This window comes from Gobio gobio (assembly GCF_949357685.1).
Source record: "Gobio gobio genome assembly, chromosome: 12".
Taxonomy (NCBI): Eukaryota; Metazoa; Chordata; class Actinopteri; order Cypriniformes; family Gobionidae; genus Gobio; species Gobio gobio.
In genome coordinates, this window is record NC_137105.1 from 39,679,280 (window position 1) to 39,700,820 (window position 21,541).

The 21,541-nt window shown below is 37.0% G+C and overlaps 1 protein-coding gene across 1 annotated transcript in view; it reads right to left on the bottom strand.

Moving 5' to 3' along the window:
• Positions 1-21,541, bottom strand: part of tns3.2 (tensin 3, tandem duplicate 2) — a 69,969-nt gene that overhangs the window by 44,763 nt on the left and 3,665 nt on the right. Inside the window, exons 2-12 of the mRNA XM_079831207.1 lie at positions 19,791-19,969; positions 19,624-19,674; positions 18,572-18,694; positions 18,396-18,460; positions 15,931-16,014; positions 11,907-12,016; positions 10,992-11,052; positions 10,792-10,867; positions 10,070-10,199; positions 5,746-5,823; positions 5,552-5,653 (exon numbers count right to left, since the gene is read on the bottom strand). Coding sequence (XP_079687333.1) covers positions 5,552-5,653; positions 5,746-5,823; positions 10,070-10,199; positions 10,792-10,867; positions 10,992-11,052; positions 11,907-12,016; positions 15,931-16,014; positions 18,396-18,460; positions 18,572-18,694; positions 19,624-19,674; positions 19,791-19,940 — 1,030 coding nt within the window. The 5' untranslated portion in view covers positions 19,941-19,969. The remainder of the gene's footprint in view (positions 1-5,551; positions 5,654-5,745; positions 5,824-10,069; positions 10,200-10,791; positions 10,868-10,991; positions 11,053-11,906; positions 12,017-15,930; positions 16,015-18,395; positions 18,461-18,571; positions 18,695-19,623; positions 19,675-19,790; positions 19,970-21,541) is intronic.

Sequence of the window (21,541 nt, forward strand, 5' to 3'; positions counted from 1 at the left end):
ATTACAAAGAGCAAGAGAAAAAGTCATCTGACAGAGTCATAAGGGAAACGAGAGAGTTTCTACAATACACAAAAAAAGAAAAACAAACTATATTTCTTGAATGAATAGAGAAAGGGGGAAAAGGCAAGCAGTCCTGACCGTGTTTATCCTGCAGGCGACTGTTCCCGTTTTGTCCTGCATGTTTCTCTTTTTTCTCTCCTTCTCTCCTCATGCAGTTTTAAACAGACAGGCAGCTTGCATTCTTTCCCATAAGGTGATAACAGCTCCCCTGGGTCTCCTTTTCTTTCCTCTTCTTCTTTTTCTCTCTCTCAGTCAATCTTTTTCCTCCCTTTCCCCTATTTTCCCTCCTCCCTCTCCTCTTACAGTGCTGCTCGCTCTCCCCGTCTCGCTCTCTCTCTCTCCACCTCCACACACAGGTAACCCCTTTCAGGTGCCCCTCCTGGGTGTACGGGAAAAACCTGGCTTGGGAAGCATTATTCCGCTTGAACCAGCCAATGCTCCTTGGAATACAGCTGTACACACACACACACACACACATATGCTTGTTGTAGAGCGCGCACGGACGCTCTGAGGACCTTGAGCCCTCCAAATATGGAGTGGGGAATGTAAACACAAGGGCGGAGTTATGTGTGGGTGGAGAGACGGAGCGCAAAGAGACAGAGCGAAAGAGAGAGATAAGGGAGGTATTGATGTACTAAAGAACAAGAGTGCCACGGTGAAAAGAAACACAAAATGATGAAAGAAAGATTGAAAGAAAGCTAAAGAAAGATAACAGGAGAGCAAAACAAAAACAGTATGAAACTTTGGTCGGCTGGCAGTAGCATTCCTTCAGACTGTTTGTCACTGTGACTGGCAGTAATTACAGACATACAAGTGTGTGTTTGTGAGCGTGTGTAATTCTATATTTGAGCTTATGTATTGTAAATTGTAAAGGCTGTTTGTGCACCAACCATGAGGCATCTCTAAATTACACGGCTGCTTGGGACGGAATCACACAACCAGATGTGCATCAAGACTCAGTCCCATATGAAACACACACGCACACACATTAAGCTGTTGGGTTTGATTTTTTACAGTTGTGAACAGAAACTCCCAGCCTTTAAATATCCAGCCCTGGAATTTCCAATTCTTGTGCATAGTCCTACATTTTACTATGTACAACCCTAGAATCCGTGCAGCCAAACGCAAAGGGCCACCATAACAAGTGTAGCTTAAAAGTTCCCTGATCACTGAACTTTAACTGGACAAGGAGAACAAAGTTCATTTTCATAAAGTTAAACACTCACTATGGTCCACTCCCTGAAGTGGATTTACTTCTGCAAAATTCTATATTGTGTAGGGGAATGTGAGGTAAGATGTGTCAGCCACCGCAAATTTTAGTCTATACTGTACTCCTCAAAAGCTAGTTTTTGGGTCAATAAGATTTTTTGGGGAAAGAAAAGCAAGGATGCATTACATTGACAGTAAATACATTTATAAATGTTACAAAAGATTTATATTTCAAAATATGCTTTGAAATAAGCAGCACAGCTGTTTTCAACTTTGAAAATAATAAGAAACGTTTCTTGAGAAGAAAATCAGCATATTAGAATGATTTCTGAAGGATCATGTGAAACTGAAGACTGGAGTAATGATGCTGAAAATTCAGCTGTCATCACAGGAATAAATTACATTTGAAAATATATTCATATGGAAAACAGTTAATTAAAATTGTAATATTTTACAAAATCGTTTTTGTGTTTTTCAAAAACATTAAGACGTCTTAGAGACCCCTAACTTTTAAAGAGTAGTTTACTATATACTACCCATAATTTTTGAGGAAAAGGGAGATTTTTACAAAATAAATACTGTTTTTTTTATCTTTCAAGGCAACATTCATTTTCTACATGCTTAGTAAAATGGTGTTACTTCTTAGCAAATTTACCTACCTCAAAAATAAATCTCATAGACGTTGTAAAGTAAATGATTTATACTGAAATAAAAGCTTATTTCAAATTCTCAACCCTGTTATCATCAATTTTCTCCTCTTTTAAAGTAAAAAACTATTCCCAAAAATAACAAAACTTTGTTCTAATGCCATAAAATAAAATTGTCCAATTTGTCCAATTTATTAACATATTGTTATTAACATATTAGTATGATTGAACGAATACAATCTTTTTTTTTTTTTTTACAGTATTTTTTTACATACCACCTTATTGCACCGGAAAGGAACACATTAAATAGACTGATCAAATACCATTGTGTTTGCTGTCATTGATACACTATATTGCCAAAAGTTTTAGGATGCCTGCCTTTACATGCACATGAACTTTACTGACATCCCATTCTTAATCCATAGGGTTTAATATGGAGTTGGCCCACCCTTTGCAGCTATAACAGCTTCAACACTTCTGGCTTTCCACAAGGTTTATGAGTGTGTTTATGGGAATTTTTGACCATTCTTTTAGAAGCGCGTTTGTGATGTCAGGTCCTGATGTTGAACAAGAAGGCCTGGCTCACAGTCTCCACTCGAATTCATCCCAAAGGTGTTCTATAGGTTTGAGGTTAGGACACCAAACTCGCTCATCCATGTCTTTATGGACCTTGCTTTGTGCACTGGTGCACAGTCATGTTGGAACAGGAAGGGGCCATCTCCAAACTGTTCCCACAAAGTTGGGAGCATGAAATTGTCCAAAATGTCTTGGTATGCTGAAGCATTAAGAGTTCCTTTCACTGGAACTAAGGGGCTAAGCCCAACCCCTGAAAAACAACCCTGTCTGTAGCCATTGACTCTGCAGAAAGTTGCCGACTTCTGCGCTGTTGTTCCCAATTGCTTCCACTTTGTTATAATACCACTAACAGTTGACTGTGGAACATTTAGTAGTGAGGTAATTTCACGAATGGACTTACTGCAGAGGTGGCAACCTATCACGGTATCATGCTTGAATTCACTGAGCTCCTGAGAGCGTTTTAAAACACTTTTGCTGCTATTGAGGTGGGATGCAAGTAAGGGACAGTTTTGATGGTCTGGTTGGGTTAAAGGGTTGGTTAAGAGGTTGGGTCAGCTGTGTAATCGCATACATTAATTACAGATGTATTAACAGGTATTGTACTTTTAAATATAAGTTCAATGTAAAAAGATATGTACACACTAAGTGCATTACATCAAATTTTAATAGGATTATTCCTTTGGATACAGAAAATAAACTCTGTGACCAGCAAAAGTATATGATTCTTAAAGCGATTCTTAAAGACCAATTCTTTCACAAATGTTTGTAGAAGTGTCTGCATGCCTAGGTGCTTGATTTTATACACCTGTGGCCATGGAAGTGACTGGAACACCTGAATTCAATGATTAGGAGGGGTGTCCCAATACTTTTGGCAATAGTATATATCACATTGAACATTTGTAGGAATTCAACATATTTTCTTCTCTGCCTTATTTCTCTTTGTGTAGAAGACAACTTAAATTAAAAACTGGTAGTAAATGTTAGCCCACTGTACCCTACATGCTGGCCCTTGAATAACACAAGTCATTTGGGTCTGAACTCCATCCCACTGCTTTGATATTCTGACTCGCTCTTCTGGACAAAACATCATATACTTTGAGCAGCTCTCTATTACTACAGTTCATTTAGTGCAGCAACGTTAACATTTACAGTAATTACAAACCCTCAAGGGAAACAGCCAAGGATGGAGCACTGTGGCGGTACTATGGTAACTGGCAAGTCATTATGGTCTGGAGGCCTTAGACCAAACAAGATTAGATTAGGGTCAAATACAAGAATTTTACAATTATTGTATAGGAGGTTAAGCTTTTCCACCCCCCCTGAACAGTCCCGCACAGTCTCATATGTTCCAATTAACCTCAGCGAACATTGCCCAGGCTTATTAGAGTTAAAGAGTGTTTTCTGTAGCAGACCGTAACTTGACAATTACTAGACCATTACAGAGGCTTTGTGTCTCAGAAAACTATTCTTTGCATCCTGAAATAAACACTGCTTACATGTGCATTCATGCTTTTGTTTTCCTCTCCTAAAATAAATACCCACAATCCCATGGTTTCACCACAGAAGCCCCACAAGTGGCCTATGATGTACTATGTCCTGAATTAGTTCATCCAAAGCCAGATTAAGTGTGCTTGTAGTATGTTAATAAAGACATAGTAAAATGTACACAGACTTGTCCGTTTGAAACTCCAAAAACACCCCAGAAAACAAAGTCGATATAATATGTCACAGAAGTTAAAACCATAGCCTGGACACACACATACACAATGATGAGCTCATGATGACACATCATATGTATTTTGGATGCAAAGAAAAACTAACTGTGATTCATGATTGAACAAAAAAGACCCCCCAAAAAAGATGTGGTGGATTTAAAAACTTAGTGTACATCAAATTACCCTAGACTAGTGATAATCGTCCAATATTTGGGCTTTTTGAATGATATTCATAATTACTTTGCTGATTAGCAGAACTTTTCCATAAATGGACCAACAGTTTGAGTTAATTATTGTGTAAATTAATTTCATTTTAGCAATTTACCACACATCTGCTATATGTATATCATACACAGTGGTTCCTTGTGTCATACTCTCATAAAAAATCCCTCTTAGATTATGATTGTATTTTTATTCTGTACTTTAAACTAAAATTCTAATATCTGTTTTTAGTGTTTTTAATATGACCACAGTAAACCAAAACAGTAAATCATGAAGGTGTTTAAAAGGCTGACATTTTAAAAGTTCTGTTGGCTACTAAAATAATTTGAAATGTTGCCTTTTTTGAGCTTCATAACTGTTTTACCGTTTCAACATTTCTGAAAAGCAATTAAATTACCAATAACATATTTTAACTTCATGAAGCATTTCATATTTCAATATATTTGCTGAATTACACTATCTTTCAAAAGTCTTGGGTCGGTTCGTTTTTGAAAGAAGTCTCTTATGCTCACCAAGGCTGCATTTACTTGATCAAAAACATTTATTTTAATTATTTTAATGTAATTTATAAATTTGTAATACATTTAAATACATTAATGTATTTTTTTCCTGTGGCAAAGCTGAATTTTCAGCATCATTACTTCAATCTTCAGTGTCAAATCCTTCAGAAGTCATTTTAATATGCTGATTTGCTACTCAAGAAACATTTCTAATTATTATCAATGTTAAACCCGTTTTTGCTGTTTAATATTTTTGTGGAAACTGATTTTTTTCAGCATTCTTTGATGAATAGAAAGTTTTTAGAATTTTTTAGAATTTTTGAATTATTTGAAATATAATTTTAAAAATATTTCTTATAAAAATATAAATCTCTTTACTTTCACGTTTGAACAATTGAATGCATTCTTATTGAATAAAAGTATTAATTTCTTTAAAAAAATAAAAAAAAATTCATACTGACCCCAAACTTTTGAACATCTGTGACAACATGCCTTGCTTCTCCCCTGTATATCCAAATTTATAGCTTGCTAGATATCAGAATCAGGAATTGGAAAACCCGCACAGTTCTATTCAAGATGACTATTCTAGACCCTATGAAGAACCTGAGATGTCCAGTGTTACCTGCTGCTGTAAAATTTTCACTTAAGTCCCATTGAGCCTGTAGTGAATCCAGGGGGTCATTTTCAATGACAACGGCTGAACTGTTCCTCCAGTAGACACAATCTTGAAATAAAGAAACAAATCAGCCATATTGGATCATACAAATTCACAAAGACCTTTAAAACATCTTCCATTGCAGAGAAATGTGAGGATACCTGAAGCAAGGGATGGATCTCTCTTCGCAATTTCTGAAAAGAGCACCTCCACCACACCGTCCTCTGGGAATCTTGGGTCTTGAATGGAGACAAAAGCAAATGATGACTGAAAGGATTGAAAGGGGTGGAAAAAACTACGCCGCGCAGCAATGCGGGAACATCAACACACGAGTTCAATGACAGTTGATGTATCGTTGAATTGTAAGCACGCTCGCCACAGCCATGTGACCGTTTTTGCTTCTGGCCATCCACATTACAGTTGTCTTGATTATGTAAGATTTGCCATTGTGTAAGGATCAAAATTACAGAAGTGTTTGTGTTAAGATGGCTGTCTGTTTCTCAGATCTGATTGGGCCACCATGCGTCTTGCCTATCATTATTTACCAAAAACATTCGGGCACGCTCACATGCTCAGTCACGCACCCACCCACTCACACACCAGGAAACGCCAACCTCCGTTCAAAATAATGAAGTAAAAACATATGTTGGCCCCAAACAATATGGAATACAGTTTAGACTTTAGATTCTCTGCCCGAGCCCAAACCTGACCCGCCACTATCCTCGGGCCGAGCTCTACTTCAAGCATTTGTGTTTTTTTAAAAAGGTCCACTGTTGGAGCAATCATTAGAAAATGGAAGAAGCTAAACATGACTGTCAATCTCCCTCGGACTGGGGCTCCATGCAAGATCTCACCTCGTGGGGTCTCAATGATCCTAAGAAAGGTGAGAAATCAGCCCAGAACTACACGGGAGGAGCTGGTCAATGACCTGAAAAGAGCTGGGACCACCGTTTCCAAGGTTACTGTTGGTACTACACTAAGACGTCATGGTTTGAAATCATGCATGGCATGGAAGGTTCCCCTGCTTAAACCAGCACATGTCCAGGCCCGTCTTAAGTTTGCCAATGACCATTTGGATGATCCAGAGGAGTCATGGGAGAAAGTCATGTGGTCAGATGAGACCAAAATAGAACTTTTTGGTCATAATTCCACTAAACGTGTTTGGAGGAAGAAGAATGATGAGTACCATCCCAAGAACACTATCCCTACTGTGAAGCATGGGGGTGGTAGCATCATGCTTTGGGGGTGTTGTTCTGCACAAGGGACAGGGCGACTGCACTGTATTAAGGAGAGGATGACAGGGGCCATGTATTGCGAGATTTTGGGGAACAACCTCCTTCCCTCAGTTAGAGCATTGAAGATGGGTCGAGGCTGGGTCCTCCAACATGACAATGACCCGAAGCACACAGCCAGGATAACCAAGGAGTGGCTCTGTAAGAAGCATATCAAGGTTCTAGCGTGGCCTAGCCAGTCTCCAGACCTAAACCCAATAGAGAATCTTTGGAGGGAGCTCAAACTCCGTGTTTCTCAGCGACAGGCCAGAAACCTGACTGATCTAGAGAAGATCTGTGTGGAGGAGTGGGCCAAAATCCTTCCTGCAGTGTGTGCAAACCTGGTGAAAAACTACAGGAAACGTTTGACCTCTGTAATTGCAAACAAAGGCTACTGTACCAAATATTAACATTGATTTTCTCAGGTGTTCAAATACTTATTTGCAGCTGTATCATACAAATAAATAGATAAAAAATCATACATTGTGATTTCTGGATTTTTTTTCTTTGATTATGTCTCTCACAGTGGACATGCACCTACGATGACAATTTCAGACCCCTCCATGATTTCTAAGAGGGAGAACTTGCAAAATAGCAGGGTGTTCAAATACTTATTTTCCTCACTGTGTATATAATATATATATATATATATATATATATATATATATATATATATATATATATATATATATATATAAGCAAAGTAAGAACTAATACTACAACTAAGAAATAAATGTGTACAAAGTTGCACAAGTCAGGATTAGTCTAAAAATGTGTGTTAAACTCACAGCACATGCAGTGATGAAGCATTCTGAACAGAAACGCTCTGATACCCCAGTTATGAGCTGCTTGTGTGAACAGTGCACTTTGCTTAACTATTTATTTTCGTTTCAAATTGTTTCGTTTAAAAGTAGACGTTTCAAGCTTTCTAAACACATATTTCTCATGTCTTTGAGGCAAGTAGCCTGAGTTTCGGTTTATTTATGAGACGCGCTCCAGTTCATGTGCAATGAAAGTGATCGCTCCCGCGCCTTCATGTCATGATTATTGTCTGCTATAGCCTATTTGCTTCTTATTTATTAAATCCAGACAATTGGCTGATGAAACCCTGATTAAAATTAAGATACAATTTATACAAAACGAAATTCGCTTTAAAGAAAGGCTTTCTACAAAACAAAACTTAATGAAGTGGTCAAAGTCATTTCTGACCCACTCGCATCTTTGCACTTTTCATAATCATCTGAAATTTACAAATAACATTATAATATCTAAACATAAATATGTTTAATGGCTACAACAAGTATAGTAGGCTACAGTAGCCTACAGATAAATGTCATGTCTGAGCAGGATTTGAGTGAACGTCATTTTACTGGCGAGCGGTTCATGAGTGGAGAGCGTTGGCATAGAGCGGATTAATGAGCTGAGCATCACACCGGTCCGCTTCTCTCATTACAGGCTCGTTCTCGTCAGAACGCTCATGTATTAAAAAATGGTCGGGTTTAAATCGTGCTCGGGCTCATAATTACACTTAATGTGTCGGGCCGGGCCGGGCTCGGACACAACGTCTAAACTCTAATACAGATACTGCTGATAGAGCTTTTCTCAGAGCAAACTTTGAACTAACTAGTCAACCAGATTTATGGTACAAATACTTTTAGTCATCAATTTGACCAATGTATCTAATTTTATCGGTCCCACTTTATATTAAGTGCATTTATCTACCATGTACTAACATATAAAATAACCATTTGATACAATGCACTTATTGCTTACATGTTTTTACATTTACATTGAACATTTAATTTCTGTTATTACATCAATAATTACACTGTTGACCTTTGCCTTACCCTTTAACCTAACATACCACCAAACCTGCCCCGTACCTTACCCGTATCCCACCTCTATAGCAGCAAAAATGTTTTAGGTTATACTTTATTTTAAGGGGGGGGGGGGGGGGGGGCACTCAGTTTCACATCTAATGTCAAACTTGAATGCCTATAGACTAGTATTGCATCCTTCATATCTCCGAATAGTCTTTAGTTTGATTATATTTATAAAAGAAAGATAGGCTGTACCGAGTCTTTCCAAAAAAAAAAAACGAGCGGCTTGAGGCATATCGTGTGGGCAGAGCTAAAGAATCACAAGCGCGCACAGCAATTGCGTTGAGAGGGTCTGGAAGCGGTGACATCCTTAAACGTGGAAAAAAAAAACGTTATCCTAAATAAACCATGGAGATCAATCAGACTTAGCCATACATATATGATCCAGAAACAGATCAAGAGGCCGAAATTGAACAGGAGAAGCAGCAATGACGACTACAGCAGGACGTCTCAATGGTATGTCTTGTAAATTTAACATATATATATATTTGCTTAGCTTGTCATGCGTGAGTTTTACAACATTTTTGTGTGTTTACTCATGGTTTATGAGGACAATTTGGTTTATGGACTATTGTATGCAATTTAATGTTAGCAGTAGCAAGCGGAACGGTTTTGCACGTCTGACTAGTGCGTGTTTATATAGAAAAACAATGGAATAGTAGCGCATTTGAACGAACGAGTCGATTGCTAACAACACAAACACATTTGAAGCAGTTTTACTCACCGCCTGCTTCCAAAACAGCATTTTACCCCCCACCCCTAAGGTGTCCGTGTTACATTGTAATTATACATTTAATTACTGAGTAATAATAATTAACAACATGTACTTACTATAGGGTCAGGGTTAGGATTAGGGTTATAGTCACATGTAATTATGTATAATTTACTATAGTAACTGCATGTAAAGTATAATGGACACTGTAAAATGAAGTATTACCGTATTTGGTAACACTTTATTTTACAGTGTCATTGTTACATATGTTACATGAAGTTACTATAGTAATAACTATAAATGATGCATACATACTTGCAACTCACCCTAAACCAAACCAAACCCTAACTCCATAGTAATGCATGTAGTTACTTAATATTACTCAGTACTTAAATGTATAATTACAGAGTAACAAAGACACTTTAAAATAAAGTGTAACCCCATATTTTGCAATTAAACATGAACACAATAAATTACATTAAGTATTTTGTCTTTTGAATTGTAATGTTTTGTCGGAAAACTTGCTACTTGCAAGATAAATGTCATTTGGTTTGATATTTTGCAAATGCAAAAATGTTCTTAGATTTTTATCTTCAAATATCTATGGGCCACTTTTGTGTACCTTTGTTGGCATGATCAAGGTCTTCTTTCTGCAAGGAAAGTTGGTCTCCAGACAGAGCACCGGTGTGAAACTGCACACGAAACACTGTCTCATGATCCTTCACGGAACCATTTTTATGATAACAAGCAATCTGCAGAGAAAGAAGAAATGAAGATGATACAGTATGCAGTTTTCTTAAGATTAGAGCAAAAAACATGTTTGGACTATTTATAAGTTAATAAGGACCAGTAAAATGTCCTCACTAGTTGGTTGTCATAATATTTCACTATAAGTGAGGAAATTGGCCCTCACAAGTATAGCCAAACCTGTGCACACGGGCTGTGTGTGTGTGTTGGCTTTTTTTATTGGTCCTCACTAGTTAAAAAATACTTATAAATGAGCCAAAACATATTTTTTAATCTAGTGTTTTGAACATGACGGGTAGGTTTAGGGGTAGGGTTAGTGTAAGGGAATAGAATAACCAGTTTGTACAGTATAAAAATTATGTCTATGGAGAGTCCCCACAAAGATAGTAATCCAGACAGTGTGTGTGTGTGTGTGTGTGTGTGTGTGTGTGTGTGTGTGTGTGTGTGTGTGTGTGTGTGTGTGTGTGTGTGTGTGTGTGTGTGTGTGTGTGTGTGTGTGTGTGTGTGTGTGTGTGTGTGTGTGTGTGTGTGTGTGTGTGTGTGTGTGTGTGTGTGTGTGTGTGTTTGAGAGAGAGAGAGAGTCAGAGAGAGTCTCACCATGAAATCACCTTTGATCATCTGTGGAGGATCCAGAACAAAACACACACTGTCCGTCTGACCTACGGCAACCTGACTGAGAGTTACACAAGCACTAAATATACACATATTCTAAATATAATCGCATGGACAAACATGATGATACACAATGTGCCCAGAGTTTTAATATTGTATTTATATATAATATCCAAGTGTCTTACTGCACTCCTGATGTGTATATTGTCTGCGTGCCTTGATACACTCTGATAAACAGCTGACACACTGAAAACAAACAAACCCACGGAAAAATTGTATTACACTTGTTTAGTTCACTAGATCTCAGTCGTGTCATTAAGTATTAACTTTGTCTCAGATCTTTCTACTCAACTTCCTTGGAGAAAACGAATTAAGTTAAATACAGTTGACATAGCCTACTGTAAATGAGGCCATAGCTTAGATAAAAGGATTTTGGAAGAATCTGATATAGAAATACTTTACAGCATTTATTAATCAGTTAATTTCTGCATAAACAATTTAATACATTTTTAACATTTCAAGTTGTATAAATAAAAAAAATCTTAATTCATCTGTAATGAACAAACAATACTTTATATTCAACTAAATATTTAAAAGAGTACATTTAAAAGAGATTAATATGTTGATAATTGTGAGATTAATTAAAAAACCGCTTAACTATTGCATGAATGTTAATAAACACAGCTTAAATTTCTAAAATGTCATAATTTACACACATTTGCTTATTTCTTTCCAAACCTGTATGGTTTTTTTTTCATTCTGTGAAGCACAAAAGAAGATATTTGGAGAAATGTCTTAATGTTTTTTTGTCAGTGATCACCGAAATGTTTTGGTTACCAACATTCTTCAAAGTATCTTCTTTTTTGTTCCACAGAAGAGAGAATGTCATACAGGTCTGGAACGACAAAAGGGTGAGTAAATGATGACAGAATTTTCGTTTTTGGCTGAACTAATGCTTAAGATTACTGAGGTATTTTTTCAAGAGAAATAATTTAGATATTAAATGGGATGATAAAATACTGAAACCTTTGGAAACTAAAAAGTCTATTTCACTTAAAACTTAAATGACTGAACGTAGGATTAATGGGTGTTTTCCTCACCTGTAGGGTGAAAGTCTGGAATGGGATGGATATTAATGCGGTGGATGAAGAGCAGGGAAGGGTTTATGTGGATCTGGTGAGTAAGCAGCCTGCCAAACACCTGCACATACCTGAACCATCCACAAACACCTCAGTCACTCATACTGAAACCAGACAATAGTAAATCAAGCCGAACAACACCAGCACAACTCAGATGAAGTCGAAAATAAAACAGCAAAAAAGCATCAGTCTGGCCTTAATTCGAAAACAATGGGATTTAGGGGGTAAGAAAGAATACATGAATATTTAAAAAAGATAATTCACCCAAAAATGTCTGTCATTATTTACGCACCCTCATGTCGTTCCAAACCCGTAAGACCTGTCCCTCCATTGACAGCCTAGCCAACTACAACTTTTAAGCCCTCGAAGGGTAGAAAAGACTAGGACTAGGATTTTCTATCAATTTTCTCGAATTTTCTCAGTTTTACAAACCGATATCAATTCTTAAATCCCAAGAATCTAGACTCATCCTGTTTTCAGTTGATGAATGAACGTGACATATTGTAGCGTGCCTCCCGTCCAATACATCGCAATAATCTTTGTGCTTTGTTACTATTCATATGAAACAAAGTCTCAGATTTCAAATTACGTCCATTTATTACGAAATTCAAAAACCTAAATACCGTTTTGGCGCTGTGGCGTGACTGATCGCTCTGGCGCAGCTCAGCTCAAAAGAAGCGGCAGAGCGCACATGAACTCATCCGCTTTAATACCAGCTACAGCGCAAAATAAACATGAATGAGCATCTGAAAGTGTGTTAAAAGATAGAATACAACTTACCAAAATCTGTATCATTTCACATGTAATCGCTCGATTAGTGTTTCAACCGCAAAGAGACGTCAATAAAGCAGCTTGTAAACAATGTCATGTAACGTCACATTTACCTCAGAAAAACCATATCCAGTGTCCATAAACTCGTTACTCGTTCGCTAGAAAGTTTTTTGTTTTTATGACAGCTACCATTTAAATGTTTATATTTCATATAACTTTATTATTATAAAAAAAAAAACATAATTGAGTGTAATTTAACTGTTTGTATACAAATCAGTTAATTCCCATAGTTTACAGCATTGAGATTTGTTTTCCTTGAGAAAATTTGCCATGTATTGTACCTGATATATTTCCAAATTGAATCGGAATCGAATCGAATTGCAAGCTTGTGAATCGAAATAGAATCGAATTGTGAAATTTGTGTCAATACCCAGTCCTAGTAAAGACATCATTAAAGTAGTCCATATGACTTCAGTGGTTTAACCTCAATGTTATGAAGTGACACGATTGCTTTGTTTGCGCAAAACAAACATAATTTACCACTTTATTTACCCAATATTAATCACCGTGTTCACGGGAGCACTGGAGATTAATGTTTTGGAAATAAAGTGGTAAATTATGTTTTTTTGGTGCAAATACAGCACTCACAACGCTTCATAAAATTGAGGTTAACATTTTTTATTGAGGCACATGGATTACTTTTATGATACACCATAACGGTATCAGCCGATATATGTTCATTTTTAATGTTATCGTTATCAGCCTAACAATAAAATTTGGCCAATATATTAAACCCGATAAATAATTTTTCCTTCAACTGAGACACTTCAGATGCACGCTGTTTGCTATGATGGTGTTGGCTTGCTCTAAAAAAAAATTGGATTTTGATTTATCGGCCAATATATCGGTTATTGGCTTTCAAATATAAATAGTTATTATCGGTATTGGCTAAAAAAAATTCCATATCGGAGCATCTCTAGTCTTTACTAGATTTCTGGGGCTTGAAAGTAGTAATTGCATAGGCTGTCAATGGAGGGTCAGAAATCTCTCAGATTTCATTAAAAAAATCTTTGTTTGTGTTCTGAAAATGAAAGAATGTCTTACGGGTTTGGAACGACATGAGGGTGAGTAATTAATGACAGAATTGTAATTTTTGGGTGAACTAACAGATGTGAAAAGTGTTACTGATTCTAAAAAAAACAAAAAACAAAAAAAAACATTTCTTTACATTCCTCCATGACTTACTGCTATTCTTGGTGCACTACATGATCAAAGAATAAATAGCTTCTTTACAGTGTTGCCAAAAACAGCTTCTTTGTGTTGTTCCAGCAACAGATCAGAGCAGAATATTTATGTTGAGTTTTACAATAACTCATTTTACTGAAAAGTGTTTCTAGAGTCAATAGAGATGGAAGAGCATAAGGAAAGAGAAATGATAATACACTAAACAGCAGGGAAAGTAGTTTCGGGTAAAAACTCTTCCTTAGTTTGCACATGCGTAAGGGGTGATGGCTTTTAGGATGATGTAAAAAAACTAAACAAAAAGACAGTACCAATGTGCAAATGAAGATGTTTCACAGAAAAGGGAAGTGGGAATAATCTCAGGACGTCCAGCCTATATAGGGGGATTTCCTCTCATGTGTGACCCTGAACCGCTGTCCAGAGTGAAACCTTCACTCATGACAGACTGCTGAGTGACCAAAAGCCATAACATGATCAACACCTCAGTATGTTTAAAGGAGGAAAGCAACAGAGTTCATTTGTAACACTTCTTTTCAATGGAAATGCTTATAAAGTAGGGGGAGAATGGTTTAAGATGAATCATTTGGTAAAACCCTCTTTGTTTTATCTAGCAACATTTTTCCACATCACAATATAGTATGCTACCTTTCAAAAGTCTCTTATATGCTCACCAAGTGCAAAAATTACAGTAATATTGGAAAATGTGTTACAATTTAAAGGGGTGGTTGATTATTTTTTTTTACTTCAGTTAGTGTAATGTTGCTGTTTGAGCATAAACATCTGCAAAGTTACAACGCTCAAAGTTCAAAGCAAAGGGAGATATTTCCTTTTAAAGAAATTGCTTTTTAAGGACTACAAATGGCTGGTAGGCACTACGAGCTTCTTCACTAACCCTAAAGTTTACATAAACCCTTCGCCTGACAACATGCAAGTGCAAGTTATAACAGTAATTAAACTAAACTATACCTGTTCTATCTTCATGCAGCATATATTATCTGGCTCTGTGCATCTTACAACAGTTCCCACATGAGCAATTTATAGATTATCATGACAGAATATGCTAGTCAATGACTTGAAGATAGTCAACTCCACATCTGCTACATAAATCCATCAACTAACCATTTATTCAGAAATGTCCTGCTGCATGTTGTCACTTCTTAGTGAGTCTCTCCATCATTGTCCGACTCCAGTTTGAACATTAAAAAGCTGAACAGTTTCTGACATTTTCAGTGAGTGTCTGAAAAACACACAAGCTCTTGAAGCTCCGCCCTCTTCTAGAAAGGGGGCTGGGGGAAAGCAGATTTGCATTTAAAGGGACACAAAAAATGGCACGTTTTTGCTCACCCTCGAAAAGGGACAATTTTAACATGCAATAAAAAATCTGTGGGGTATTTTTGAAAAATCTGTGGGGTTCGTTGCATGTAATTATGCAAGATTTATAGCAATTACTACATGTAATGTGTAACAAGGGCACTAAAATAAAGTGTTATTGATTTGAATGATCTAATGATAATTAGAATAATCATAAATCACTCTAATACGAAAATGTTCTTATTATTTACATTGCTGAAAATAGTTGTGCAACTTTTTAATAATTTTTTTGGCAACTGTAATAAGTTTTTTTCAACATTCTTTGTTGAATATACAGACCAAAAGAACAGCATTTATTTGAAATATAAATATTTGTAATGCATCCTTGCAGAATAAAAGTATTACATTCTAATGTAAAATAAAATAATAATCATTTTACTGATCAAACTTGATGGTATTAAATTATGAAAATAATTTGGTGAATTGTGAATTATTAAATTAATATTTTTTTCCCAATATAGTAGCAGTAAGGTAGAGTGTATCAGAAGGTTCTTGTTCATTTCCTTTCATTCCTAACTCTCCCCTTCTGTGTACTGGAAAAAAGTTAAGGAAGAAAGTTAAGTAAGGGAGGAAAGTTAATGCACAAACAAATGAGCCTTGCCTTTTCTGAGATGGAGTCATGAGGTTAACCATTTTATCACTGCAGAACTTCTTCATGGAGTAGAGATCTAATGCATGTTCCTCACTAGGTACAAGAGAAAATGAAACGGGTCGGTCACAAATAAATGTACAAACCTATAAAATATATTTGTTTGGTCCCTTGTGCAATCAATTAACATACTATACATGTCACAAAATGCAATCCAAAGTCAAAATCAATTCACAACACTTTTATATATTTAAATATAGACTGATGTGAAAAGGAGCTATTACTATAAAGTATATTAACAGCAAATATTAATTTGTTAAAGCATTGTGTGCTGATCCTCTGCTTTATTAGAGTATTCTAAGTGCAAAACAATCAGCCTCTGATTGAGCTGCGTCTCTAGAGAGGGAACTCATTAAAGGTCTTCAAGGGACAGTTCACCCAAGTTCTGTCATGTTGTTCCTAATTGGAACTCGAATGAGAAATTATGAAGAATAGTTGCTCTTTAGAGCTTTTGAGTTTTTAATTTGAGAGTCTCTGTGACTGGATAACTGAACAAATCAATCAGATTGGATTTGCGAACTGGTTCAACCAATTCATTGAAAAGATCCAAATTAGAAAAATTATTTGTCTAAAAACTGGACATTGCTCATGAACTCTCAGTCAGTATTTTAGTGAATAATGACTTGCAGTGCCCTCCACTGATTTTGGCACCCTTGGTTAATATGAGCAAAGGCGGCTGTGAAAATAAATCTGCATTGTTTATCCTTTTGATCTTTCATTCCAAAAAAAAAAAAAAACGTTTTATTGAAGTAACACAATTGAAAGTGGGGGGAAACTCACATTATGAAATGTTGGCCACAATTATTGGCACCCCTAGACATTCTTATGAGTAAAATATCTCTTAAGTATATTCACATTTACGTTTGTAGGGTGACTAGGAGCATGAAATTGTCCATCCATGACTTTCTGTTCCACAGGAGAGCAAATATGAGGAAACACAAAGGCTAAATTCCCTTAATCATTCATCACAATGAGTAAAACCAAAGAATATAGTTCTGATGTGCAGCAAAAGATTGTTGAGCTTCACGAAACAGGAAATAGCTAAAGCATTAAAAATCCCTTTTTCCACCATCAGGGCAATAATTAAGATGTTCCAATCAACTAAAGATGTTACAAATCTGCCTGGAAGAGGACGTGTGTCTATATCGCCCTAATGTACGGTGAGGAGGAGAGTTTGAGTGGCCAAACACTCTCCAAGGACCACAGCTGAAGAATTGCAGAGATTAGTTGAGTCTTGGGGTCAGAAAATCTAAAAAAAAAAAAGGTTATCAAACAGCACCTACATCCCCACATGTTGTTTGGGAGGGTTTCAAGAAAAATTCTCCTCGCTCATCCAAAAACAAACTCCAGCATATTCAGTTGTCAGACACGACTGGACCTTCAAAATGGACCTGGTTCTATGGTCAGATGAAACTAAAAAAAGAGCTATTTGGCAGCAAACCTACCAGATGGAAACAGGGATAAAAACAAAAGTACCCCATGCCCACGGTTTAATATACTGCTGGATCTTTAATGTTTTGGGCCTATTTTTTTGATGGAGGTCCTGGACATCTTGTTCAGATACATGGTATCATGGATTCTAGCAAATATCAATAGATAAAAACATCTAAACCTGACCGCTTTTGCTAGAAATCTTATAATGGGCCATGGTTGGATCTTCCATCAGGACAATGATCCAAAACAAACATCAAAATCAACACCAAAATGTGTCACTGAGCACAAAATGAAGCTTCTGCCATGGCCGTCCAAGTTTCCTGACCTCAACCCTATAGAAAATGAGGGGTGAACTGAAGAGAAGAAGCACCAACATGGAGCTGTGAATCTGAAGGATCTGGAGATGGTCTCTGATCTCTTGTCAGGTGTTCTTCAAACTCATCAGGCATTATAGAAGAAGACTCAGAACTGTTGGGAAAAGGATGTTGAAATAATTGGGTGCCAATAATTGTGGCCAAAATGAACTAGAGAAAAGCATTTACTTCATAATGAGATTTCCCCCCACTTTCAATTGTTTTACTTCAATGAAAGATTAGAATTTTGTTAATTTATTGAATGAAAGATCAAAGGGATAAACAATACGGAATTATTTTCACCTGCCGCCTTTGCTCATATTTACCAAGTATTAGTTGACGGCACTGTACATTTGAATCTGTTTCTCAAACAAAGCCATCACATGAACTTTAAATATAGTGTAGAATCCATATGGACACATTTGTGTGTTTTTTCAACGCTTGTAAACTCCAGTGGCCATTCACACAGAAAATCATACAGGTTTGGAATGACATAAGGGTGAGTAAATCCTAATAGCAACAATTATCATTTTGTGGTGAACTAACTTTAAGCAGCTTGTCTGAGAAGGCAATTGTCTTTTTAAAGATATTTTGACTTGTCAACAAAGGATATGAATTGTTAAGTTGTACCTGGTGGTAACATTAGATAGTTGGATGTAAGAGGATATTACCACACCCACCCTGTCTTTGCTGCCCTATATGAGAGAGACAGGAAGAAGTTAACCAACTGTGACATTCCTATAGCCCTAGAGACAAATAATGAACGTTTAACTTGAGAATAAAGTGCAAATAACTTCAAATCTCACTTTGCAGTGCAGCAGGAGCACATTTTCAGGATGTGCGCTAAGCCAGTTGTTCATGTTTTTACATAGCGAACACAGCAGATGGAGCGATGGAGCGTGAGACTCCGGCCAGCCCAAATCCACCACCTAACAAAGGCAACAGTTACATACATATACTACCATTCAACACTGCAAAAAAATGCTTTTCTTACTTAGTATTTTTGTCTTTTTTTCAGTCCAAATATCTAAAAAATCTTACATTAAGAAGCATTTACTAGAAAAGCAAAAGTTGTCTTGATTTGGGGGAAAATAACTCAAAATTAATGGAGTTTTTGCTTAAAATAAGCAAAATAATCTGCCAATGGGGTAAGCAAAATAATCTTAATTCAAACAGAAAACAAGATTATTTTGCTTACCCCATTGGCAGATTATTTTGCTTATTCTAAGCAAAAACTCCCTTAATTTTGAGTTATTTTTCCCCAAATCAAGACAAAAACTTTTGCTTGTCTAGTAAACGCTTCTTAATGTAAGATTTTTTAGATATTTGGACTGAAAACAATACAAAAATACTAAGTAAGAAAAGCATTTTTTTTGCAGTGAAATGTTTGGGGTCAGCAGAATATTTTTTTTTTTTTTTATTGAAGAAATGTATACTTTTATTCAGCAAGGATGCATTAAATTGACAAATAAATGTTGTTCTTTTGAACTCCAGAAAAATGTATCAGTTTCCAAAAAATATTAAGCAACGCAACTGTTTTCAACATTAATAATAGAACATTTCTTGACCGGAAATCATCATATTAGAATGATTTCTGAAGGATCATGTGACACTGAAGACTGGAGTAATGATGCTGAAAATCAAGCTTCACGTCACAGGAATAAAGTAAATGTTAAAATATACTCAAATAAAAAACTTATTTTAAATAAGTAATTACTGCTATTACAGTATTATTAAAACAACTGCAGCCTTGGTGAGCTTAAGCAACAACATTAAAAATGACCCCAAAGCTTTGAATGCTAGTGCACATTCCATCACACATCTGCAACATCAGTCACATGACACAGTTTAACTTTACCCTGTGATTCATCCTGCTGAGATCATCACTATGTTCGGATAAGTTGATGACCTGCATGCAGGAAAATAAAGGTTATGTTCCATGTGACCCCAATTGTAACACTCTGACACAGTCGGTCAACAGACACACAGTGGCATGTGATGCGTTTGTTTTTCTTGTCTGCTCACCATGTATTGATCATTGTGTTTGGATTGCAGCATCTGCGTGATGCTGCGAAGGTTGTGCTGGTACGTCTGCTCGGCGCAGGACTGGTGGAACGTGACACCAATGATGCGCTCCGTAACGTAGTTCAGGTCAAATTCAGATCCCTCCGCCATCACAATAGTGTTCCCTCATATGAGGAGATCTGCAGAAAGGACGAGAATGGCTTCAGTTCATTAATGTGCAAGACTCTTTACAAGCATTTGTTTTGGCATGTAGGGATGAGCAAATCTGCAAGGATCCATGGAAGAACGGCACTGGTAGGAACTACAGGCAGTAACAGTAGGCTTTGTCAAGCCCTTGGACACTTCCAATTGGACATGCAGAACTTTTTGCATCATTTAATTTCCATAGAAATCTGCATGTTAAAATGTAACTTTAATATATGAAAATCTGTAGGTTCTGAGGGTTGGACAACGAAGCTGAAACACCTGGTTTTAGACCACAATCATTTATTAGTATGGTGTATGGCCTCCTTTTGCGGCCAATACAGCATCAACTCGTCTTGGGAATGACAGATAGAAGCCCTGCACAGTGGCAGAGGGACTTTGAGCCAGTCCTCTTCCAGAACAGTGGCCAGGTCACTATGTGATGCTGGTGGAGGAAAACATTTTCTGACTTGCTCCTCCAAAACACCCCAAAGTAGCTCAAAATATTTAGATCTGGTGAGTGTGCAGGTCATGGGAGATGTTCAGCTTCACTTTCATGCTCATCAAACCATTCTGTCACAAGCCTTGCTGTGTGTATTGGTGTATTATCATGCTGATACACGGCACCCTCTTCAGGGTACAATATTTGAACCATTAAAGGGATAGTTCACCCCAAAATGAAAAATTGTGTCATTAATTACTCACCCTCAGGTTGTTACAAACCTCTATGAGTTTCCTTCTTCCGTTGAACACTAAAGAAGACATTTTGAAGAATGTTGGTAACCAGACAGTTGACGGCAAACATTGACTTCCATTGTAAGGGAAAAAAATACTATGGAAGTCAATGGGTGCCGTGAAATGTCTGGTTACCAACATTTTTCAAAATATCTTCTTTAGTGTTCAACAGATGAAACAAAAAAAAATCATACAGGTTTGGAATAACGTCAAGGTGAGTAAATGTGGGTAAACTATCCCTTCAAGTGCACATGGTCCTCCACAACGGTTCGGCAGTCCTTGGACGTGCCCATAAAGCAAAGTAAGGGATGCCATAATATTGCAGCCCAAACCATCACTGATCCACCCCCATGCTTCAGTCTAGGCAGTACCAGTCTGGGTGTTGAGCCTCTTTGGGGCTTTTCCACACTGTAACTCCCACGGATGTGGGAAAGACAGTGAAGGCGGACTCATCAGAGAACAAAACATATTTCACATTGTCCACAGCCCAATATTTGCACTGTTGGCACCAATGAAACCAACATTTGGCAATGGCAAAGTGACCAAAAGGTTTGGCTATAGCAGCCCGACCATAAATATTGACTCTGTGGAGCTCCAGGCGAACAGTTTTGGTGTAAGCAGTGAGTTGGGCAGCTGTGGTTTTGTTTTTTGGATACAATCCAGGTTAATACCTGGACATCCCTCATCCTACGTGGCGGTATGCTAACATTACCCTGCGCACATTAGTTCTCGATACACTACAAAAGACGTGCTGTCCTGGTCACAGATTAACCACAGAGACGTGAACAAACAATTTGTCCTCTTTTGAACTCTGATATGTCTCCCATTATGTT